Genomic DNA, 22273 nt, shown 5'->3' with positions numbered 1-22273 from the left:
TCACAAAACAGGGAGTGCTACTTTAATTTGGGACTCTGGTTCCTTTTGCCACTGGCAGTGGTAATATTAGATTAATGCCCAAGGTAGCCCCATTTCACTGCCCTGATTTCCGTGTGCTTTGGGTGGGAGTGGGAAGAGGGGCTGGGTCCCTTGAAGGTTTGTTTTACTTCCTGTAAGCCCCAGATTTTTATGTAGGTTCTATAGTTGGAGGATATTTCATCTTCCAGAGAGTCAGAAGCAGAAGAGCCTATAATCTGCTTTTCAATTAAGGAGATAGCCTGTGTATATTCCATTATCATATTAGAAATATATGCTTCCCAGGTGGCTCAGTGATAAAGAATCTGCCTACAATGCAGTAGACACAGATTCAGTTCCTGGGTCAGGAAGATCCCTGGAGAAGGGTATGGCAACCCTCTCCAGTATTCTCGCCTGGGAAATCCTATGGATAGAGGAGCCTGGTGGGCAACAGTCCATGGGGTTACAAAAGAGTCAGACACAACTGAGCAACTAAACAACAACAACAATATTAGGTACATATCATCCTTCTTTAAAGCTGAGTAGCATTTTTTTTACATACTGTTAATCTTCTAAATATTTCATTCATGACCTACTTATGTGTTTTAGCTTAATGATTATTCTGTCCTTTAATTTTACATCTTAGTCCCTCCTTTTCATGTGTTTGCTTATTTAGTATTCATTCCTTTAGTTGGCTTATTGAATCCTGTGATTTTTGTACACTCTAAGCTGGAGAGCCTTAAATATACTATCTTCATTTCTGGCTCTGTTCTCCATCTTGCCAGTCATGGATTTTTGTTGCACACTTATGGTACATTCTCTTTAGATATTCAGCCCAAAAATGGATATTAAAATATCAGAAACTTTCTCAAATTCCTCCGTCCATTGTCCATCCATCTGCCTTTCCTCCCTACCTCCCTTCCTTCTTTTGTCACTGTCTTTCTCATGGTCCCCTAGATTCATATCCTTATGTAATTTAAGTTCCATTCCCATGGACAACACTTATATAAGCTCTTATCTGTCATTCTGCAGCATTTTTAAAATTTATCTTTTCTTCTCCTTTTCTATCATCAAAAGCCTTATTTGCTCATTCCTGAATTACCATCATAATTCCATAGCAACTTTCTTCTTAACTCTATTCCACAGATAGTAAGTCAACTTAACCATTTTGATTATGTTTTTAATCACAATCAGCTACTGTCTGGAACATATGGTTGCTCATTTTGTCAATACTGGGTTGAAATTCCTAAGCCTGATGTTGGAGGCGCCCTGGCAGGTGTGCTGCTTGTAGAAGGTGGTCATGTTTCCTTCTTACCGTTTCCCTCTCCACCTGACTGCCCTGCATGGCCTGCTGTAATCGGCTTCTTTTCCTGCACATAGAACTTGCTGATTTCTCAGTGCTTCCTGCCCTGAGCCCCTTCCTGCCTACTCTCTACCACCTCATGTCTGTAGCCTTGTTGAGCAGCTCTCCTGTCACTGTGAGCCGATCAAGGTAACACTTTCTTCTGCATACCTTTTAGAGAGAGTTGACTTGCATATTTTGCTAATGTACATTGTGATCATTTTGTGTAATTTGTGTATGTTTTGTCTTCCCACACCAGTTATGTAAAATGTAGGGTGCAGATTGCCTCCCAGTGTTCTAGTCCCATATTTAACCCATGGTCCAGTGCTGAGCAGTGCTCAGGGAAGCCTGCTGCACCTGTAACAAGGGAGGCATTGAATGGGTCTGGGTGGGGTTTACGCCCTCCCTGCCAACATGCTGGTGACTTATACCTCCTGGAGGATGATATCCATTGTGCATGTGTACCCAAGCAGAGGTACAAATAGAACCTCAACATAAATGATTTCCATGTAACTTAGCATCCCTCCTCCATAGACCATGTTAATTGGATGCCAACTGATAAAGCAGAAGCCTTAAATTTCAGATCTTGGGTAATTTATAACTTGGTCACAGTAATTAGTGAACCCATATCCTTCCAGTGAAGAACGTCATTCAGTTTTTTGTTACTATTCTTACTGTTCGTTTGTTTCTTTTTCTTTAGACATATGGACTAGAAACTTAACAGTCTTGTAAAAATTAAAACTTTTCTGTAACCAGCGCAATCTTTCTTTCTGTCTGAAGATCTTAGTTCGAAGAAGCAGCAGCCCCATTGAACTGGATTTGAAAGATGACTCACAGCAGATGCAAGGAAAATGGAGGGAGAGACAGAAGAGTAAGTACCAGGAGATGTGGTCTGTGTTCCTCCAGCATCAACATGGATAGACTTTGTTTCCTTTTGACCTTCTAACTCAAATGATATCATCTGAAGACACGATGTTGCGATACGGGACATTTTTATTCCTGGAATCCCAGGATAAATGGGTGGTTAGTACCAGTCAAACAGTAAACATTACCCAGTTACCTTGGAGACTTGTCTTTCCAGCCCTGGGTCTCCAGGTGAAAAGCACAATGAAGGCTGATGGCTGGTGAGGAGACAGGCCCAGAAGGAAGAATGGTCTTCCTTTTGGACGTCCCCCCAGGTTCGGAACACAAAGCTTCTGCAGTACCTTAACATCAGTGGTATAAGTATTTAAAATTTGACTGGGATGCTGAGATGTACCATTAGGTACTGTAATATGCAGCCCTAATACTCTGCTTCCCTGAGGTCCTCTGTCATGCCCCCTCCTTCTTGGTCGTTCCTGGTGGAGGGCAGAGCAGGAACTCTCAGGCTCCACCTTCTGGAGTCCCGGGACAGGCGAAGTGAGGGACCTCGCAGGTGACTGGGGCAGTTGTCAGTTCTCTGCATGTGAATACCTGATGGTAGATTACAAGCAGCAGGGCTGGGGGACTGTCAGCGGCTGACACAAAGGGCAGCCAGGAGGGCTACAGGCAGAGAGAGTGGGCACCCCGAGTCTGTGTGCGCCAGACAAGGGACTTAAGGGGCAGGCCGATAGAAGCGGTTCTGTGTCAGACTGAATAGCCAGGTGGGGCTTCATAGCCTTTGACAGCATCATGGTACCATGACATCGGAGCATTTCAGTGCTTAGTGGAGGAGATTCTCTATTGGTGGGATACCTCATCCCCCAGTGATCCTAGGTGACTCGCCTAGGTTCATGTCTAGACATAGATTCTTCAGCCTGGAAGCATGAACCTGCCTTTGTAGTGGGATCAATTCCCATCCACCTCCTCCAGCCACCTCTGTTTTGTAGTTGAGTAAGTCAGGGTACAAGGTGTGAGGATGTGCTCTTGTGGGTACCAGGGGAACTCAGTTAAGACCTGTGAAGAGTCGGAGCCCATAAAGAGAACTCACATCCACACATGGGAGCTGTGTGTCGTTGACCAGGGGCCCCACGCAGGCCCCTGTCCCCAGGGGCAGCTGCTTAGGTCCTTGTGTGCCAGGACCATGGACATGCTCGTGCCCTGCCCTTGGCCATCTTGGGCTGTGTCTTCCGTCATTCCAGGTGACAGTGTGAGCAGTGACCCCACTCTGGGCTGCAGCACTGAGGCAGAGCTGTCCCTGAGCCACTGGCAGACCTGCGAGGAAGACCCAGATCTGAGCCCGCCTGCAGATACTGTGACCGACGCTGACGCCCGCCACTGGTTACAGCTCCGGCCCACGGATGCTTCAAACCTAACAGGTAAGCGCATCCTTAAGACGAGGCAGCGGCATTCACAGGGTTTCCCAGGTGTGAGGACGCTAGGGCATCCTTTGGCACAGTGATGATGGGGGCTGCCCCCTCCCACATGGGCGTGCCCACCCCAGTCCCCCCACCCCCACTGGTCATAATCAGCAGCGGAGTCTCGGTGTCCTGTGTGCAGAGGGTTCTGAAACAGTGGAAGAACGGGGAGGAAGCCCATCGTGCCCACACTCGCTGTCCAACACGGGAGGAGGTGGCTGATATTTAGGCCAATGCTTTGCCATTCCTGACCAGATTTGCTTTACTCTGAAAACAGAGAAAAGTGATTTCTCCAACTTACATGTGCCACAAATCCAGGAGAAGTTAAAGAATTTGAATACTTACCTATTGCTGCTTTCTTTAACTTTGGTGTGGAATCTTTGATGCATGCACGATAAGTTGTGATACATGTTATGGACCGGTGAGCCTGCCCTGAGCGTAAGAAGTAGAATAGCTCCCCCACCAGTGAGACCCCCCAACAGGGGGGCCCCCTTCTCAAGTCCTTTCCTTCTCTTGTCATCTCATGTGAATACTGTGACCCTGTCCACAGTGGTTTTTTTTAAATTAAATAATTTATTTTTTGCAATTATTTAAGTTTTCTTGGGGTTTTTAATAACCATTCCCACTTCTTTATAAAGTGTTAACCACAGTATCTGTCTATTCAAACAACATATCATTTAATTTTGGTTTTAAGCTTTTTAAAAATGTCGTCATATTCTGTATTTTTTTTTTTTTTGCAACATTTTTCCCTTGAGTATTCGTAGTTCTAAGATTCATGAATAGGTTATAGAGCCGAACTTTCTGGGATGGCATCCAGGCTCTGCCAAGGAGTTGCTGGGTGGCTTTGAGCCAGGTGGCTTTGACAGAGAGCTGGCTTTGGGCTCTCTGTCCTTCAGTTTCTCTTTACAGTAAAGTGGGGATACTAATAGTCCATGTTATAGAGTTGTTGGAGGAATCAGTGAGTGAGCCTCTACGTCAAGCGCATAGAGCAGATTTAGCTCTTCATATGCACGCACACACGCGTGCACGCCCACGCATACACGCATATCGTGTGACCCTGGGAAAGTGAGCCTCTTTCACTTCAGGTTCAGTTCCCTGGCCTGTCACACAGAGGGCACCAAGAGAAGCTGGGTTTTTGTTTTGCTTGGTTTTGGTGAGAAATTGCTGGGAGAGGCCAGTGTTCTGAGGAGCTCAGCATGGGAGGTGCCCACCACGGCCACATCCCTCCTGGCCCACCACGTTCCCAGGTCCATAGACATCCTTGATGAGAACCGCAACAACAAACCACAAAGCGCGTGTTGAGTAAAAAGTGGTATTAAACCACTAAAAATCATTTTAAAATTAGAAGTAAAGGCTAAACTTTTAACTTAGCCTTTTTTTTTTAACTAAGCAAATTGGTTTTCATAAATTACAGTATACATTTTAACCAGTCTCTGTGTTTTGGGAAATTTCTAATAAAGTAGCATAACACCTTCATAAAATTTACATAGAAAAATGGTGTTAGATAAAAATCTTTTATCTATGAGATAGAGAAGACCAAGAAGAATGATCTTAATGTGCACTTAATGTTTATCTTAATTAAGACTGGAAAAACAAACCAGTTAACTGTAACAACTGTGAACAACGCATTGCCTTATAATGCTGTATGTGCCATTCTCAACAGATAGTGGACATTTTTGGTCTAAATGTTCACCTCTGCCCATGAAAGAAGCCTTGTAAAGTCAATGAGAAAACATTGCAAAACCAATGTGCTTACTTTTATAACTTATTGGGTAGTAATTGGTGCTTCTCAAATTTGTGATTCTTTCATTATAGAAATGATGAAAATCATTTCTATAATATATATAATGATAATTTCTATAATACATATAATGCAAAATCATTATATATAGAAAATAAATATAATAATTGTGAATAATATCATAAATTTACAAAGGTTTTAACAGTTTACAAAGAACTTTCAGACATCCTTTTTGATTTTTATGGTAAGCAGGTCAGGTTATACAAATTCTGTTTGAGGGGTGGAGAAGCTGAGACCCAGAGAAATCATGTCATCTCACTGGAAAGTAGGCCCCAGCATTGGAACTGGCTTCCAGAATGTTTTGACTCCATTTGCAAAGTTATGCCCACTCCTTTCTTCTACGCTGCTGTTCAAATTACAACTGCCAACCCCATTCAAACTATTTGAGAATTATCGATACACTTATGGAATCAGTGGTTTCTTTGGGTCCAATATTCAGATTATCCAAGGGGAATCATCATCATGGTACTGCCGAAGACTTTAGTACATTTTCAGTAAGCTGAATTTGCCTAAACAAGGACCAGCTTTAATTACTTTTATTGAAGAGAGAGAAAATTGGGTGATTACCTCTTTTGTCTGCCTTCTGGAAGGCTTAGCTCTGATCCCATCTCAGAGTGTGCCTGGTACGCTCGGTCTAATACACTTGTGTGAGGTAATTTCATATGATGCTCTCTCTGCTGTGATTAACTCCTCCAGATACTCAGCTCTTCTTTGAAATCCTAATATTGAGAATCAGTACACTCAGTTCAATAGTTCATCTTGTCATGTGTGAAAAGGACAAACCGTAATATGATAAGGTTTATGGATTATCACCGTTCTGAATTTAACTTTCTGTTCTTAGGAGAAAAACTTCTTTGTTAAATGAACAAAGCAAACTCATGTTACCCTGATCTCTAGGACATGCAAAGCGAGCAATCCAACAATTTGAATGTATCTCCATTTCTCACTGAATAATCCTACCAGTTATTAAATGCTTGGAATAATAAACTGCCTCTAAAATCTTAAATTCCTTTATCATTGGCCAGCTAGCAGTTTAGTTTTGTATTTGCTTTCTTATTTAAATCATTTCATGCTTTCTGGAAATGACAGTTAAATTTATAGTGGACTGCTTCAAAACGTGTCTGGGATTTGTATGGCAAGATATGGAGACATGGAGGTGACTGTCATGAGGAAGAAGACTTTAGAAATAGGCACGGGGACTTCCCTGGTGGTCCAGGGTTTAAGAGTCTGCCTGCAATGTGGGGGACACAGGTTCGATCCTTGACCTGGGATGATCCCACATGTTGCAGGGCAACTAAGTCTGTGTGCCACAACTACTGAGCCTGTGCTCTGCAACAGTGAGAAGCCGCTGCGATGAGAAGTCCTGTGCACCACAACTAGAGAGGAGCCCCCACTGTGGCTTAACTAGAAAATTTTCATTGTTCCCAATGAAGATCCAGTGCAGCCAAAAATAAAATAAGAAATTTTTGAAAAAAGAAATATGGACACAGCATGCCCCATAGGAGGGCACATGGGGGTCGGTCGCCTAGGTTGGTGGGTAAGTAGGAAGAGAGGAAAACATGGGCAACGTCCTTTATCGCCATTTGCACAAGGAAGGGAGGGCAGGGCGGACTAAGCAGACTGGGTGTCAGCTGGTTCAGATCATTTCAGCCGAGTCTGAAGCACAGACACTGGCCCAGGCTGCCAGGTGCCAGACCCTGGAGTGATGAGGGCACCGGGGCATCCTCTTGTTGGTGAGAGCTAGACAGAGGAAGGTGGTCAGGATGCTTGGTTTGGGATTGTGAGGTTTACAGGTGAACGACACACTCCCTGGTGAGTTGTTTGTCATCTCTAGGAATTGTCAGCCCTGGAAGTGGCAGCCCCTCCTGGCCAGGGAGGCCCCAGATGCCAGAGTATCAAGAATCCAAAAATAAGAAAGTAGAATTGACTCACATGTAAGTTTTGTTCAGTTGAGCTTACGATTTTCAAGAAGTGGGTATTTATAACTCTATAGAAAAGCTATGACAAACCTAGACAGCGTATTAAAAAGCAGAGATATTACTTTGCCGACAAAGGTCAGTATAATCAAAGCTATGGTTTTTCCAGTGGTCATGTACAAATGTGAGAGTTGGACCATAAAGAAGGCTGAGTGCCGAAGAATTGATGCTTTTGAACTGTGGTCTTGGAGAAGACTCTTGAGAGTCCCTTGGACAGCAAGGAGATTTAACCAGTCCATCCTAAAGGAAATCAGTCCTGAATATTCATTGGAAGGACTGATATTGAAGCTGAAGCTCCAATACTTTGGCCATCTGATGTGAAGAGCCAACTCATTGGAAAAGACCCTGATGTTGGGAAAGATTGAGGGCAGGAGGAGAAGGGGATGACAGAGGATGAAATGGTTGGATGGCATCACCAACTCAATGGACATGAGTTTGAACAAACTCCAGGACCTGGTGAAGGACAGGGAGGCCTGGCATGCTGTAGTCCATGGGGTCACAGAGTCAGACACGACTGAATGAGTGAACAACAATAGCTAAGTATTGATATTGCTGCTGACCTCATCTCTTATTTAGCAAATAAGCTTATAGTCTAGAAATACTGCTTTTGATGCTATAAGAAATAAAAAGATTACTAAGCCATAGGCACAACCAACTGAAGAACTTACTGAGAGGACAGAAAAAATAAGACATTTATCCTGATAAGGACAAATAATGGGATAAGTGTGATGAGACTTATTTAAAGAGAGTTTTAATCACAGAGATAGACATATGGACTAAAAGAATGGAATATAAAACATATACTGGATACATAAGGACATGGAGTCGTGGTACATGAAAGAGGTAGCCTTCCAGATCTGACAAGAGAAGGATGGGCTGCCCAGTCAAGCACGCAGAACATTTAGCCAGTGGGCAGAAAAGGGGGCAGGATCCCTACCCTACACCCTGCCTGCAGCTGAGTTCCAATGGATAAATAACTCAAATGTAAAAAGGAAAATTTAAAACTTTTGAAAGAAAATATTTTCTAAAAATCTAAGACCTTGGGGGAGGGAAGACTTTCTTAAAATGAGATGAAACAAACGACTGATCATAAGAAGGTGCTGTCATTAATTCAACTCCAGCATAAATAAAACTTTCTTTTCGTTGTCAGAGAGACTTTTAAGAACTGAGAGTTAGCAGAACCTTGAAGGTTAAGGGCCAGCTTCGGTGCCTCTTCTTTTCCAGGTACCTATTAGATTGAAGATACATTTTTTTTTTTTTTTAACATTTTTGGCTGCTCTGGGTCTTCATTGCTGCTCTCAGGCATTCTCTAGTTGCAGCAAGTGAGGGCTACTCTTCGTTGGAGTGTGCAGGTTTCTCATTGCAGTGGCTTCTCTCGTTCTGGAGCACAGGGTCTAGAGTGCAGGCTCAGTAGTTATGGCCCACAGGCTTAGTTGTCCTTGCGCACCTGGGATCCTCCCAGACCAGGAATTGAACCTGTGTCTCCTGCATTAGCAGGAGGATTCTCAAGCACTGGAAGTCTAGTGCTACATCTTAAGATTCAGTTAGAAGTTTTCAACACTTCACTTTAGTGGAGGAAGGGTCAGTCATGTTGCCCCGCTTCAGGGATGGGATTGCCATTGGCGATTGGTTGTTCACAGCTGGTTTTTGACTCCAGGACAGTGCATGACAGGAGAGGATCAGTCAGTAAGTACTTCAGTTAGGGGAAGAATCAGCTTTCAGCTGCAGGCTCTTGTTTGATTTAGCTAAATACAACACATTTTAACCTTTTTTTGATAGTAAAAAATATGTATGGTTGAGTTTCAAAATCTCTGTTAGTATATTTATCCCAACCCTGCCTCTCAATGTTGTTACTGAAATCCTTTGACCACTTCTGCTTTGAATTATAGCTTCTGCTTTTAATTATCCCTGTTACCTGCCACCAAAACTGTTTTTGCATGAATGGTTTATCAGCATCTGTCACTGCACACATTTTTGGAATCTCCAGCAGGCTTTGATCTGTTTTGAAAGTGTCAAATGTTCTAAAGAAAAATCATGATGATAAGTACCAAGAGATTGGTTGCTCACCTTGGAGATCTTTAAGTGAATGTTACATGTCTGGGAAGCAGATGAGAAAGGCCACAGTGATGGTCAACAGAGTGCCAACCTGCTGTTTCTCCACTTAAAAAAAATTATTTATGTATTTGGCTGTGCCAGGTCTTAGTTGTGGCATGCGGGGTCTAGCTCCCTGACTAGGGATTGAACCTGGGCTCCCTGCATTGGGAGCATGGAGTCCTAGCCACTGGACCACCAGGAAAGTCCCCTGTTTCTCCACTTTTTAATCATCAAAGTCTAGGCCTAATTTTTCTGGTCCCAGAATTAAGGTGTTTCAGTTGAGCTTTTGGCTTTGTGCCTTTTCAACTCAAATGGGAAAATCATTTTCAAAGCACTGGCCATGCTTCATCTGTACTCCACCAAACCTACACAAAATTGCTGCCATGTGAAGTCGCCATTTGGTTGGCTGCCTTATTTTACCAATCACCGAGACTTATTTCATGACTAAAATCCTTTGTACATTTGCTAAGTTCTAAACTTCAGATTGCTCCTGTATGTGAGCATTGTGTATTGTGCCTGTATGTGTTTGGGGAAAGATGATATAATTTTGTTTGCAAGACTTCCTACTTTAATAAAAAGTATTTAATGTCTCTGAAACATTTAGTAAGTATGAAATAAAAAGGTGCTCTTAGGCTAGCATACTGGAGAAGGCAATGGCACCCGACTCCAGTACTCTTGCCTGGAAAATCCCATGGATGGAGGAGCCTGGTGGGCTGCAGTCCATGGAGTCGGACATGACTGAGCGACTTCACTTTCACTTTTCACTTTCATGCACTGGAGAAGGAAATGGCAACCCACTCCAGTGTTCTTGCCTGGAGAATCCCAGGGACAGAGGAGCCTGGTGGGCTGCCGTCTATGGAGTCCCACAGAGTTGGACATGACTGAAGCGACTTAGCAGCAGCAGCAGCAGGCTAGCATACTAGCTTGCTCGTGAAAAAGAAAATGAACTGTTTGGTATTTTTAAGGTGAACGTGAAATTTTCAGAAATCTCTCAAATCCCAATTTTTAATTAAGCGCCGCTTCACTGAGGAACCATCTACATGTGAAATGTCAGCATCTGTTCTGTTGCTTATGCCACAAGTGGAATCATTTTGGGCAAAAACATTTCAACTCATTAAAAATTTTTTTTCACGGTAATGTTGAACATGCAGTCATTTCAAATACCTCGAAAAGACTCCCTGTATTTTTATAATGTGATGGAGGATGTTACCTAGAATTTTATCACTGAGGAATAAATTTTTGGTGCAGAAGGGGGATCTTTCCACAAGAGAGAATAATCGTTGGCAGGTTGCAGGGAGATGCAGGTGGTAAGGTACCTGACCTCTGTTTACTTAGAGCCATCACTCAAGGGAAATCCCGGCATGACTGGAAGGCTGAAGGCTGATCTCCACCTCAGATGGCTGCATTGTGGGGGTGATGCTTGGGGACGGAGCAAAAGTCTAAGTCGTCAAATCTCCTGACTCTTTTTTAACCCCTTAGGGGGTTAAAGACTCATCGCTTTCTTCATGAGAAAACTATATGCCATATGATGCTGTTTGTTCACTTGGGAGCTTAGGTTTATTTGTAAGGTTCGTTGAAGCTTCACCAGACCTTCTCAGACCGACAGATGCTTGATACCGTGCTCATTTGACAGACTAAACATCAGGAGGATGAGCCTGAGGTTTTGTAAAAGTCAACCTGAGAGTCCAGAAGGTCCACAATTTGGCTTTTGCTATCTATACAGGCGCAGTGTGTGGGATTCAAGCACAGATTATATGTGTCTCTTCAGTTCAGTTCAGTCGCTCAGTCGTGTCCAACTCTTTGCGACCCCATGAACCACAGCACGCCAGGCCTCCCTTTCCATCACCAACTCCCGGAGTCCAGCCAAACCCATGTCCATCAAGTCAGTGATGCCATCCAACCATCTCATCTTCTGTTGTCCCCTTCTCCTCCTGCCTTCAATCTTTCCCAGCATCAGGGTCTTTTCCAATGAGTCAGCTCTTCGCATCAGGTGGCCAAAGTATTGGAGTTTCAGCTTCAACATCAGTCCTTCCAGTGAACACCCAGGGCTGATCTCCTTTAGGATGGACTGGTTGGATCTCCTTGCTGTCCAAGGGACTCTCAAGAGTCTTCTCCAACACCACAGTTCAAAAGCATCAATTCTTTGGCACTCAGCTTTCTTCACAGTCCAACTCTCACATCCATACATGACCACAGGGAAAACCATAGTCTTGACTAGATGGACCTTTGTTGGCAAAGTAATGTCTCTGCTTTTGAATATGCTGTCTAGGTTGGTCATAACTTTCCTTCCAAGGAGTAAGCGTCTTTTAATTTCATGGCTGCAATCACCATCTGCAGTGATTTTGGAGCCCAGAAAAATAAAGTCAGCCACTGTTTCTACTGTTTCCCCATCTATTTCCCATGAAGTGATGGGATTGGATGCCATGATCTTCGTTTTCTGAATGTTGAGTTTTAAGCCAACTTTTTCACTCTCCTCTTTCACTTTCATCAAGAGGCTCTTTAGTTCTTCTTCACTTTATGCCATAAGGGTGGTATCATCTGAATATCTGAGGTTATTGATATTTCTCCCAGCAATCTTGATTCCAGCTTATGCTTCTTCCAGCCCAGCATTTCTCATGATGTACTCTGCATAGAAGTTAAATAAGCAGGGTGACAATATACAGCCTTGATGTACTCCTTTTCCTATTTGGGACCAGTCTGTTGTTCCATGTCCAGTTCTAACTGTTGCTTCCTGACCTGCATATAGGTTTCTCAAGAGGCAGGTCAGGTGGTCTGGTTTTCCCATCTCTTGAAGAATTTTCCACAGTTTATTGTGATCCACACAATCAAAGGCTTTGGCATAGTCAATAAGGCAGAAATAGATGTTTTTCTGGAACTCTCTTGCTTTTTCCATGATCCAGCAAATGTTGGCAATTTGATCTCTGGTTCCTCTGTCTTTTCTAAAACCAGCTTGAACATCTGGAAGTTCACGGTTCATGTATTGCTGAAGCCTGGCTTGGAGTATTTTAAGCATTACTTTACTAGCGTGTGAGATGAGTGCAATTGTGCCATAGTTTGAGCATTCTTTGGCATTGCCTTTCTTAGGGATTGGGATGAAAACTGACCTTTTCCAGTCCTGTGGCCACTGCTGAGTTTTCCAAATTTGCTGGCATATTGAGTGCAGCACTTTCACAGCATCATCTTTCAGGATTTGAAATAGCTCAACTGGAATTCCATCACCTCCACTAGCTTTGTTCGTAGTGATGCTTCCTAAGGCCCACTTGATTTCACATTCCAGGATGTCTGAGTATATTTATGATACTGATGTGGGAAATACTGATGTTTTGCTCTAAGAAGAAACAGTGCTCCTGGTTTTGGGAAGGCCTTTCCATGACACACATACCATCCTTATGAAATCTTGTGCCTTAGGGTCTTGTGCTCTTTGCATAATAAAGATAATAAGCTGTTAGCAGCTCTCTCGGGCACAGTGCAGGAAGCATCTAGAGCTGGCCGTGGATTTGCCCGGGCCTTCCTCCCCTTGAATTCCTCGCATCCGTAGACTGTGCTTCCGTTTCTGTGGTTAGACCTGAAAAACCCCAACAGCACATGCACCTGGAATGATGCTCTATGGTGGTGGATGTTTGTTAGTATCTTTTTTTAAATCCGCTTCTGTACATGTACTACAAAGCAATAGAAAAAGCAAAGAGCACTCTTTAAAAACACTAATAAAATAGGCAAATAGGCAAAATTGATCGAGGAAGAAATACTGGGAGTGAAAAAGGGAATGAAGCAATAAAAACAACATAAAAATTAAAAACAGTTCAACAGGTTAATTCTAATAGATTTATAAAAGTAGAGGACAATTCCTAGCTTTACTAAAGCTTCAAATAAAAGAGAAGCTGTCTTTTTCAACCTGTTCCAGATATGTTGAAGCTCTCCAGAGTCAATAATTTTTCACACGAATGTTTCAATTATCAGAATTATTTTTGAATCTAAGATTAAAAAGGGAACTGTAGGAAAATAAGCAAAGCTTTTCCAACACAGAATTCTATACCCAGCCAAGCTATGAATTTACCAGTCAGGGAACCAAGACTTTCAGACATATGAGGACACACTCCTTTCTCAGGCATTGAGGAACATGCAGTCCACTTAAAGGAGAAGAAATATCACATACCATTTTGTGATTCAGGTGAGAAGGATAAATATATGTTCACACAAAAGCCTGTACACATTTGTAGCTTTAGGCCTAATCAAACCAAAACCAGAAACTATCCAGTGTCCTTCATCAGGTGAATGGATAAACTATGACACCTATGGATACACAACCCCATGGATGAATCTCTCAAATAAATGCCTTATGCTAAGTGAAAGAAACCAGATGGAAAAGTTACTTACTAAAGGACTCCATTTATCTGACATTCTGGAAAAGGCAATGCTGTAAGGATAGGAAATGGCAGTGGTTGTCTGGAACAGAGGTTCGGGGAGGGGACCAACTGCACAGGGGCCCTGGTGGAATGAAGAGGAAGTTTCATGTCAGTTACGGCGGTGGCGTATGTGACAGCTACATGATCGTACACATTTCTTACAGCTCCTTGAATCCAAGAAGGATAAAACTTGTTATAAGCAAATTATACATCCCACACACCTGAGTTAACGGTGACAAACACCACAGATGTCACTCCTGCCTCGAGGCAGTCCTGGCCACTTTTTCTCATGACCATGCTCCCGCCGCATCCTACTCAAGTTCTCCTTCCTCTCCACTGCTTATGAAGACCTTCTCAGGGTCTCCAGGAACTGTCTCGTCATCTCTGGGTTGTCACCCTTTTAGTTGGAAGAATCAGAGTCATCTGACATTTCCTCATCAATCTCACTTTCCTGTCCTTCCAAGTTGTCAGCCATTTCACACCTCGTCTCAATTCTTTTATTCCGAATTGTTTTACTCTGAATTTGCATACATGTTCAAGCATAGGTCATTTGCATTAAAGATAAAAGGCTGTAACAATGAAAGAAAAATTGTGTTAACACACCTTTTACCTCACAGACAGCAGCGAATGCCTTGCTGATGACTGCAGTATAATTGCTGGGGGGACCCTCACTGGTTGGCACCCAGACTCAGCCGCTGTGTTGTGGCGAAGAATCTTGGGGATCCTTGGAGATGTGAATAATATCCAGTCACCCAAAATCCATGCCAGGGTGTTTGGCTATCTCTATGAACTCTGGTACAAGCTAGCAAAGGTATGTCCTGCTACTGTTACCTTTCATTCTAGTATGGTAACATTGATTTGTCACTTAACCTAAAAACTGTGTTGCATGTAACTTTTGAACACATTCTGGACCAAGAATTTAGATACTGAGACAAAGTATGTTTGGTGATCAAAAAATAAAAAATACTTATAGTTTGGTCATTTTATATATGTCTAAAAGCTATTTAATGCATAAATAAACTATTACTATAGGATATCAAAGAATGGGATATTATACAATAGTTGTAGTTACTCTCTTTATAAAAGCAGTACTGGTCTTATTGTACAGAATTTGAATGTAGAGAAATGCTAAGAAATTTAACCTCACCGTCCACATGGAAAGCCATTATTAGTATATAATCTTATTTCTGAGGATAATTTTTGTAACAGTACAATCTCTTGTCCTTTGTTTGTAAAAGAATACATACAATTTTCATTCTAGGGTTGGTTTTTGTTTACAATATACGTTTTCCCCATGTTAGTACTTTTTTTCTTTTTTCAAAAATGTGATGTGTGTTTATAGAGTATAACTCATGAAACCATTCCTTATCACTTGAAGTTCAGGATGACCTCTGCAAGCATTAAGATTGAAGGAATAACAATGCCCTATGCTAAGTCACTTCAGTCGTGTCCGACTCTGTGTGACCCCAGAGACGGCAGCCCATCAGGCTTCCCTGTCCCTGGGATTCTGCAGGCAAGAACACTGGAGTGGGTTGCCATTTCCTTCTCCAATGCATGAAAGTGAAAAGAGAAAGTGAAGTCGCTCAGTCGTGTCCGACTCTCAGCGACCCCATGGACTGCAGCCCACCAGGCTCCTCCGTCCATGGGATTTTCCAGGCAAGAGTACTGGAGTGGGGTGCCATTGCCTTCTCCGAACAATGCCCTAGTTTTGTATTAGATCTAAAGCCAGCACACAATTCAAAAAGACAGTAGATCTCATGATAAAAGAAATACTTGTAAATGCTGTAGCTTTTCACTCAACTTACAGAAATTTAATTGACAGCAGCTGTTTGACCGTGGAGCATGATATTGATGTGTCATTGGGATAAACCGTGTATTATCTTGCCTAAAATTCTCCTCGTTTCGAATCATAGATACGGGATAACCTGGCAATAAGCCTGGATAACCAGTCTTCTCCATCTCCTCCTGCCTTGATCCCACCGCTCAGAATGTTTGCATCATGGCTATTTAAGGCAAGTGAATATGTGTTTATTCCTTTATTGTAATTTCCCCTTCCTTTCTGAAATTGAGTTTAAAAAATGTAATTGCCCAAGACTGCATGTTTTGAAGACAGGCTGGGTCTTACTCAAGCCAGCGCTTCCCACATCTCCATAAACAACTTTGTGGACAGCGGAGAAGTAAATGAAAGGACAAAATGCATCTGCATCTGGGGTTGATTAAATCTCTGAACGTCTCCTTGGCAGGCGACGACGATGCCTGACGATTATAAGGAAGGCAAACTGCAAGCCTATAAGCTGATCTGCTCCATGATGACCCGGCGCCAGGACGTCCTGCCCAACTCAGACTTCCTGGTGCATTTTTACCTCGTCATGCACCTGGGACTGACCAGCGAGGACCAGGTATCTGTGAGGCCTCCATTGTACGTGCTGTGTTTCTGCAGGTGAAACTGGGGTTTGTCAGAGTACCCCTGAGGGTTGAAATTCTCTGTAGCTTCGAGTCTTTCACATGCAGCAGCACCAGTGGCCTTTCAGGAATGAGTCCGACATGTCTCATCCAGGCTGCTGCTTCTCCCCACTGACTCTATTTCACCAGCCGAATTTGAACTCTGTGGCCTGTCCAGTTCTGTGTGATCTAATCTCTGCCTGTTGTCAGCCTCAGAAATACTCATCTCACTCATCTTTTTGCTGGGGTTCTACATTAGATATTGTTATGAAGAAAATGACTTTGGTCATTTAGAAATGTTTGAAAGCTACTGTTTTAGGAGTTAGGATGTTCTCGAGAATGACCTCACCTTAAATTGTGGTTTCTGACATCTCTTGAAGGGGAAGTAATTCCTCTTAAAGAAATGTGATTGATGGTTAAGTTGAAACAGAAGGGCCAAAGGAGCCACCAGTCACCAGGCTGTAGCCTCTGGCCTTCCTCCTTTTAGAAGCCCCCTGCTTGTGGGCGGAGGACAGGGAAGGGGGTGGGACCACTGACTCTCGACCTACTATCTGAATATCAAGCAGGCAGGTGACGTGATTGATGTGTGAAGCTTGAGATTGTCCTGGACTTTACTTGGAGGATGGGTTTAGAAATGTGACAGTGCTAAGACAGAGTAGGACATTGGGCCTGGCGATTAATGAGGAAGTGATTAAACAAATATAGCTTTGTTTTTTTTTTTTTTTTAAATGGCAAGAACTAAGATGGTAGCATTGGAGGTGGCGAAAAGGAAAGGGAATAGTTTAAGAAATGTGAAGGCATTTAATTTTAGCACCAGGTCCTCTTGACTGATAGCTTGACTGGGCTTCCCTGATGACTCAGTTGATAAAGAATCTGCCTGCAATGCAGGAGACCCTGGTTCAAGTCCTGGGTCAGGAAGATCTGCTGGAGAAGGGATAGGCTACCCACTCCAGTATTCTGGCCTAGAGAATTCCATGGACTGTATAGTCCATGGGGTTGCAAACAGTCAGACATAACTGAGCGACTTTTACTTCACTTCCTCTTGACTGATTATAGGTTTGGGAATGTTTCAGAATTTACCCTTTAAACTGATAATACTTATCAGTGAACTAGAGTCATTTGTGAACTACCGAGTAGCCATCCTTTCTGTCTTTATGTGATGCTTTGAATATATGATGCAGACACACAAACCTTTTGATACATGTAAGAGGTCCTTCTCCAAATTTGCCAGCCTTGCCTTGGGCCCTGTTTAAAACCCTTGTGAAACATTCCCTGCTAAACTCTTCGAGCTTTAGTCACTAAGCTTCTCCCCCCAAAGTAATAAACAGCCATACTGTCCTACTGTGTTGTCTCTGTCATATTCACTGCATTTCCAGCAGCGTGCACTGGACATCTGTAGAGCAGGTTGGACTTAGGTGCACGTAGAAATAGGGATGTGTAAGTAGACTTGTTTGTACTCCTTGCTCAGATATGTTGCAGCCATCATTGCGGATGATAGCATGTTTTATAGAATGATGCAACTCAGGGCATGTGGAAGATAAAGGGTAAAAATAGGAAAGAAAATTAACTCACAGATATTAATGAGATCCCTCAGTGACAGAACCAAGAGAGCAAGGTGCAGTTAACAACCCTGTACCTTAAAGCCGTATTTTGCTAAACTTTGCAGGAAAAACATCTACTTGGAAATGATAATCAGCTGTACAATCTCTGTAGAATTCTTTGTAGAATTTAATACAAATAACTTTGAAGTCAGCTGTAAACACTTAGTATTTCTAGAATGAGTTTTCCAGAAAGTCATGTAAATAGGTGTGTTTAGAATCCTTTCTATTTTAAAGCGTGTTGGAGTAAAAATGAAACAGTAAAATGAGATGAGATCTGTATAACATTTGAGAACCCCTAACATTATTTCAAAAATGGGATTTTGCAGGGTAGAAAAAAGAGTTTTCAAAGTTTATATGTAAAATTTTAACACTTTAATATATGCCTTATTTTTGGTCAAGTTTGATCTTTTGTAGTTCATTTTAAAATACATAAATCTTAAATGATGGCCCACTGCTAGTAGTAATCCCACCATCCAGACTTCTAAGAGAGAACAGGGATATCGTAAATCTCTATTTTATAATCAGCCTTTTGTTTCCACCGTTAGAAGCTCATGTTTTTATGTTTCATAGAATTGACTATTTTGCTGTAACCTTAACAATTATTGGTATATGTTTGAGAAGTGATGACTGTCTGCCAAACAGAATTACTCTAAATAAACTTTATTCCTTTGCCAAAAGTACGTTATGCAGAAGGCTTTCTAATGAAGGAAACTTTTCTCATTTAAGTAAGAAATGTCTCCGGTAATTAGTTTAACTTTTGGTCCACATGTCTAAATAGGTCATGGTGGTTGCTCCAGAACTTCTATGACTTCTGGAAACACATGTTATATTAATTACAAAAAGCAAATAAAGCATGTACTATAAAGAATACAGTTAAATTCAATTTCTTAATTGACAAACTGTGCACCTGTGACTTGGACTTTCTGTCTTGTAAGAGTTTTCAAAGTGCTGTGCTTTTATGTAGCCTGGCGCTAGACAGCTTCTTTCTTGCAGAGAGAACCTTGTAAAAAAATATTCCTTAGTTTTTAATGAAATAAGTACTAGCTAATCATTTTTAGATTTTTAACAGGTTAGTTTTGTCTTCCAAATAAAATCCAAGGTGAATTTCTTCCTCTCACCTCTGGGTGGCACTCTTGTCTGCACGATGGTGGCCATCCAGAGCCTTGGAAGTTTCCTGGGAGACCCAGTTCCCTGGGGAGCTTGGTGCTATGGCCTGGCCCAAGTTACAGATGCTTTCCCATATCGGAGAGTAGCAAAACCATGTCAGTAGTGACAGAAAGTATGGAATTAGAAATAAGGTCTAAAATGTTAAAAAATCTTTTTTTGTTTCCAAACATAAGAGCACTTACAGAAATGGAAGATTTCTTTTGTTAAAAAAAATTGTAAAATATCTCTCTGATGATGTGCTGTGTTACAGCCATATAAAGTAGCAGTTTCATGTAATGTAATAGCAAATTAGTTACATAAACAGTCATTTCTGTATTCTAAAAAAGTAATTGGAATACATATACCAAACAGCCAGAATTCAAAATGTAGCACATTCCAAACCAACTGCTTTTAATATTGTTTGGACCAGTTACTCAACAGTTACGTAGATAAAACCATGGCCTTGTCGAGTGACATGTCCCACAGTAAGATGTGTGTAGCTGGAGTTTATGGTTTATTGGTGTGATGGAGAAAATGCTTTGAAATAGCTTTGTTTTTCCTTGACTATGAATTTTTTAAGAAAAAATGGATCCTGTTGCTGATTTAGAAAATAATTAAGATGGTAAAGACTTTCAAAAATGACTATACATTGAGAGTAAGATTCAGGGAGGCTCTGGGACTGCCTGGACTGGTTGTGCAGGGGGTCTTCTCGCTGGCTTCCCTCTGGCCTGCTGCTCTGGGCTGAGGGAGGTGGAGGGTCGCCATCTCCGCACCACTGCAGTGCCAGGCCCGGGACTGGGAACTCGTGATGTTGTCCATCGATTCTTCTCTGCAGTTCAGTTAGACAAATATCATGACCCACTGTATAAATAGCTAAGGCTCAAAAGATATTGAGGGCATTTGCCCAACGCCACACATAAGAAGGGCTGTGAGAGCTCTCGGGAAGCCTGGCTTATTCAGCAGGGTCTGTCTCTCCCATGGATTCAACGCCACACACGCTGGGCAAACAAACGGGCCTCGACCACGTCCCTCCTCCTGTCTTGTTTCACCTGGGCTTTGCCCTCAGTCCTGCCTGCCACTCAGAGTCCTCCTCCCTGGGACCCCCTACTCCCATCCCCGCCTGCAATACCCTCCCTTGCTCCCACCCGGTCCCTCACCAGCTTCTCTTCCAAAGCTGTTCCCGGTTCTGCTTCGTCTGTCCTAATACTTAAGCAGCTTTTTCACCTCAGTCTCCCCCTCTGAATATGTGGACATGAAAGGAGCTAGGGTTTGGATTTATTAAAAACAGTTCCTATTAATTTCATCATTATTTAAAACAGATGGACAGATCAATATGTGTGAAATGAAAAAGGACAGTTGAGGAAAGGAATGTTATTTTTATGTTTCTAAGAACATATATCAAAGACTGGAAAGTTTTCTTTGCTTAAAATTTAAGTAAACTATTTTTTAACAATGACTTACAGATTGAAGGTCTTAATGCAATTTGTCTGTTAAATACATCAAAGTTAAATTCGCCTTTAAATGTGGAGCTTACATCAGTGCAATTATGGTTGCAAATTTGCATATAGAAATTTTGGGAAATGAGGGTCTTTGTCGTTTTCATCTATGATATTGCGTTACTGTGCATGTGTGCTCAGTCGCTCAGTCGTGTCCGACTCTTTGCAACCCCATGGACTATAGCCCACCAGGCTCCTTTGTCTGTGGGGTTCTCCAGGCAAGAATACTAGAATGGGCCTCCATGCCCTCCTCCAGGGGATATTCCTGAGCCAGGGATCAAACCTGCATTTGCAGGCAGATTCTTTACCACTGAGCCACCAGGGAAGTCATGTTATCATATTTGGTAACAAACCAAAAAGCACGAGGCCACTCCCAGGTGGGGAAATAGATTTAGCAAAGTCTGCTGCAGCTCTGGGCCCTCGCTATGTGAAGTCAGGATGCAGTATAAGGGGTGACAGTTAGGAGCCTGGGCTCCCAGCCTTCTGTGCTCCAGGCTTGGTGTCCCTCTGAGTAGACAAGTGATCCAACCTCCTTGCACCTTGGCCCCCTAACCTGCATATGATTGTAGCGCCGCCCTGAGGGGGCCCCTGGGAGACTTTGAGGGGGTAGACTGAGGAAGGCACTCAGTTCGAGGCCGCCACTGCACTTGGTGAGCACAGACCCTCGCGGTGACACCAAGGATACCGAGGAAGGCAGGGCAGCCCCTCGGCCAGATGAGCCCATTTTATTTTTCTGATGTGTTAGGGTATTGGGTTGTTTTTTGTTTTTTTTTTTCCCCCTCACCCATATATTCTCTTACTTTGGAACATAACCATTTGACTAAAACCTGTCACTAGGCATCCTGGAATTTCAGAATGTAGTATGGATGTGAGAGTTGGACTATAAAGAAAGCTGAGTGCCAAAGAATTGATGCTCTTGAACTGTGGTGTTGGAGAAGACTCTTGCAAGTCACTTGGACTGCAAGGAGATCCAAGCAGTCAATCCTAAAGGAAATAAGTCCGGAATATTCATTGGAAGGACTGATGTTGAAGCTGAAACTCCAATACTTTGGCCACCTGATGCGAAGAACTGACTCATTAGAAAAGACCCTGGTGCTGGGAAAGATTGAAGGCAGGAGGAGAAGGGGACAACAGAGAATGAGATGGTTGGATGGCATCACCAACTCAATGGACATGCATTTGAGTAAGCTCTAGGAGTTATTGATGGACAAGGAGGCCTGGCGTGCTGCAGTCCATGGAGTCGCAAAGATTCGGACATGACTGAGCGACTGAACTGAGAAACAATCACTTCCCCTGCTGTGGGTCAGATATGAGAAATGACGTGTCCACTGACCTTTGTGACCTGGATGTTTCTCATGTGTCCTGGCCATTGGCTCCCTTTCCAGGCACTTCTCACCCCAGGCAGCACGTGCCTGCTGTGGGATCGCTGCTAGAGGGCTGGACACCCTGGTGGCCAGTTGACATCCAGCCATGTTCCAGCCCAGCAGGGGCCCCGTGTGGCTCTAGATGGCAGGTGGGGCAGCCTGCATCGCTCCGGCCCCTCCATCCCTGGCAGCCAGACCCTGCTGGGGCCGCACCCCAGTGGCTGGGTGCCTGGCTGGGCAGAGTTGCCCCCTGGGTCCTCTAGCCAGTCTGTGAGCCC

At 43.0% G+C, this 22273-nt stretch overlaps 1 protein-coding gene across 5 annotated transcripts in view; it reads left to right on the top strand.

Moving 5' to 3' along the window:
- Positions 1 to 22273, top strand: part of RALGAPA2 (Ral GTPase activating protein catalytic subunit alpha 2) — a 279065-nt gene that overhangs the window by 123246 nt on the left and 133546 nt on the right. For all 5 annotated transcript variants that reach the window (XM_061436379.1, XM_061436376.1, XM_061436378.1 and 2 more), the window contains 5 exons: positions 2138 to 2228; positions 3457 to 3633; positions 14564 to 14757; positions 15860 to 15958; positions 16190 to 16345. In XM_061436379.1, the coding sequence (XP_061292363.1) occupies positions 2138 to 2228; positions 3457 to 3633; positions 14564 to 14757; positions 15860 to 15958; positions 16190 to 16345 (717 nt within the window). The remainder of the gene's footprint in view (positions 1 to 2137; positions 2229 to 3456; positions 3634 to 14563; positions 14758 to 15859; positions 15959 to 16189; positions 16346 to 22273) is intronic.

This window comes from Bos javanicus, chromosome 13, assembly GCF_032452875.1.
Source record: "Bos javanicus breed banteng chromosome 13, ARS-OSU_banteng_1.0, whole genome shotgun sequence".
NCBI lineage: Eukaryota > Metazoa > Chordata > Mammalia > Artiodactyla > Bovidae > Bos > Bos javanicus.
This window is presented reverse-complemented; position numbering and strand designations above follow the sequence as displayed.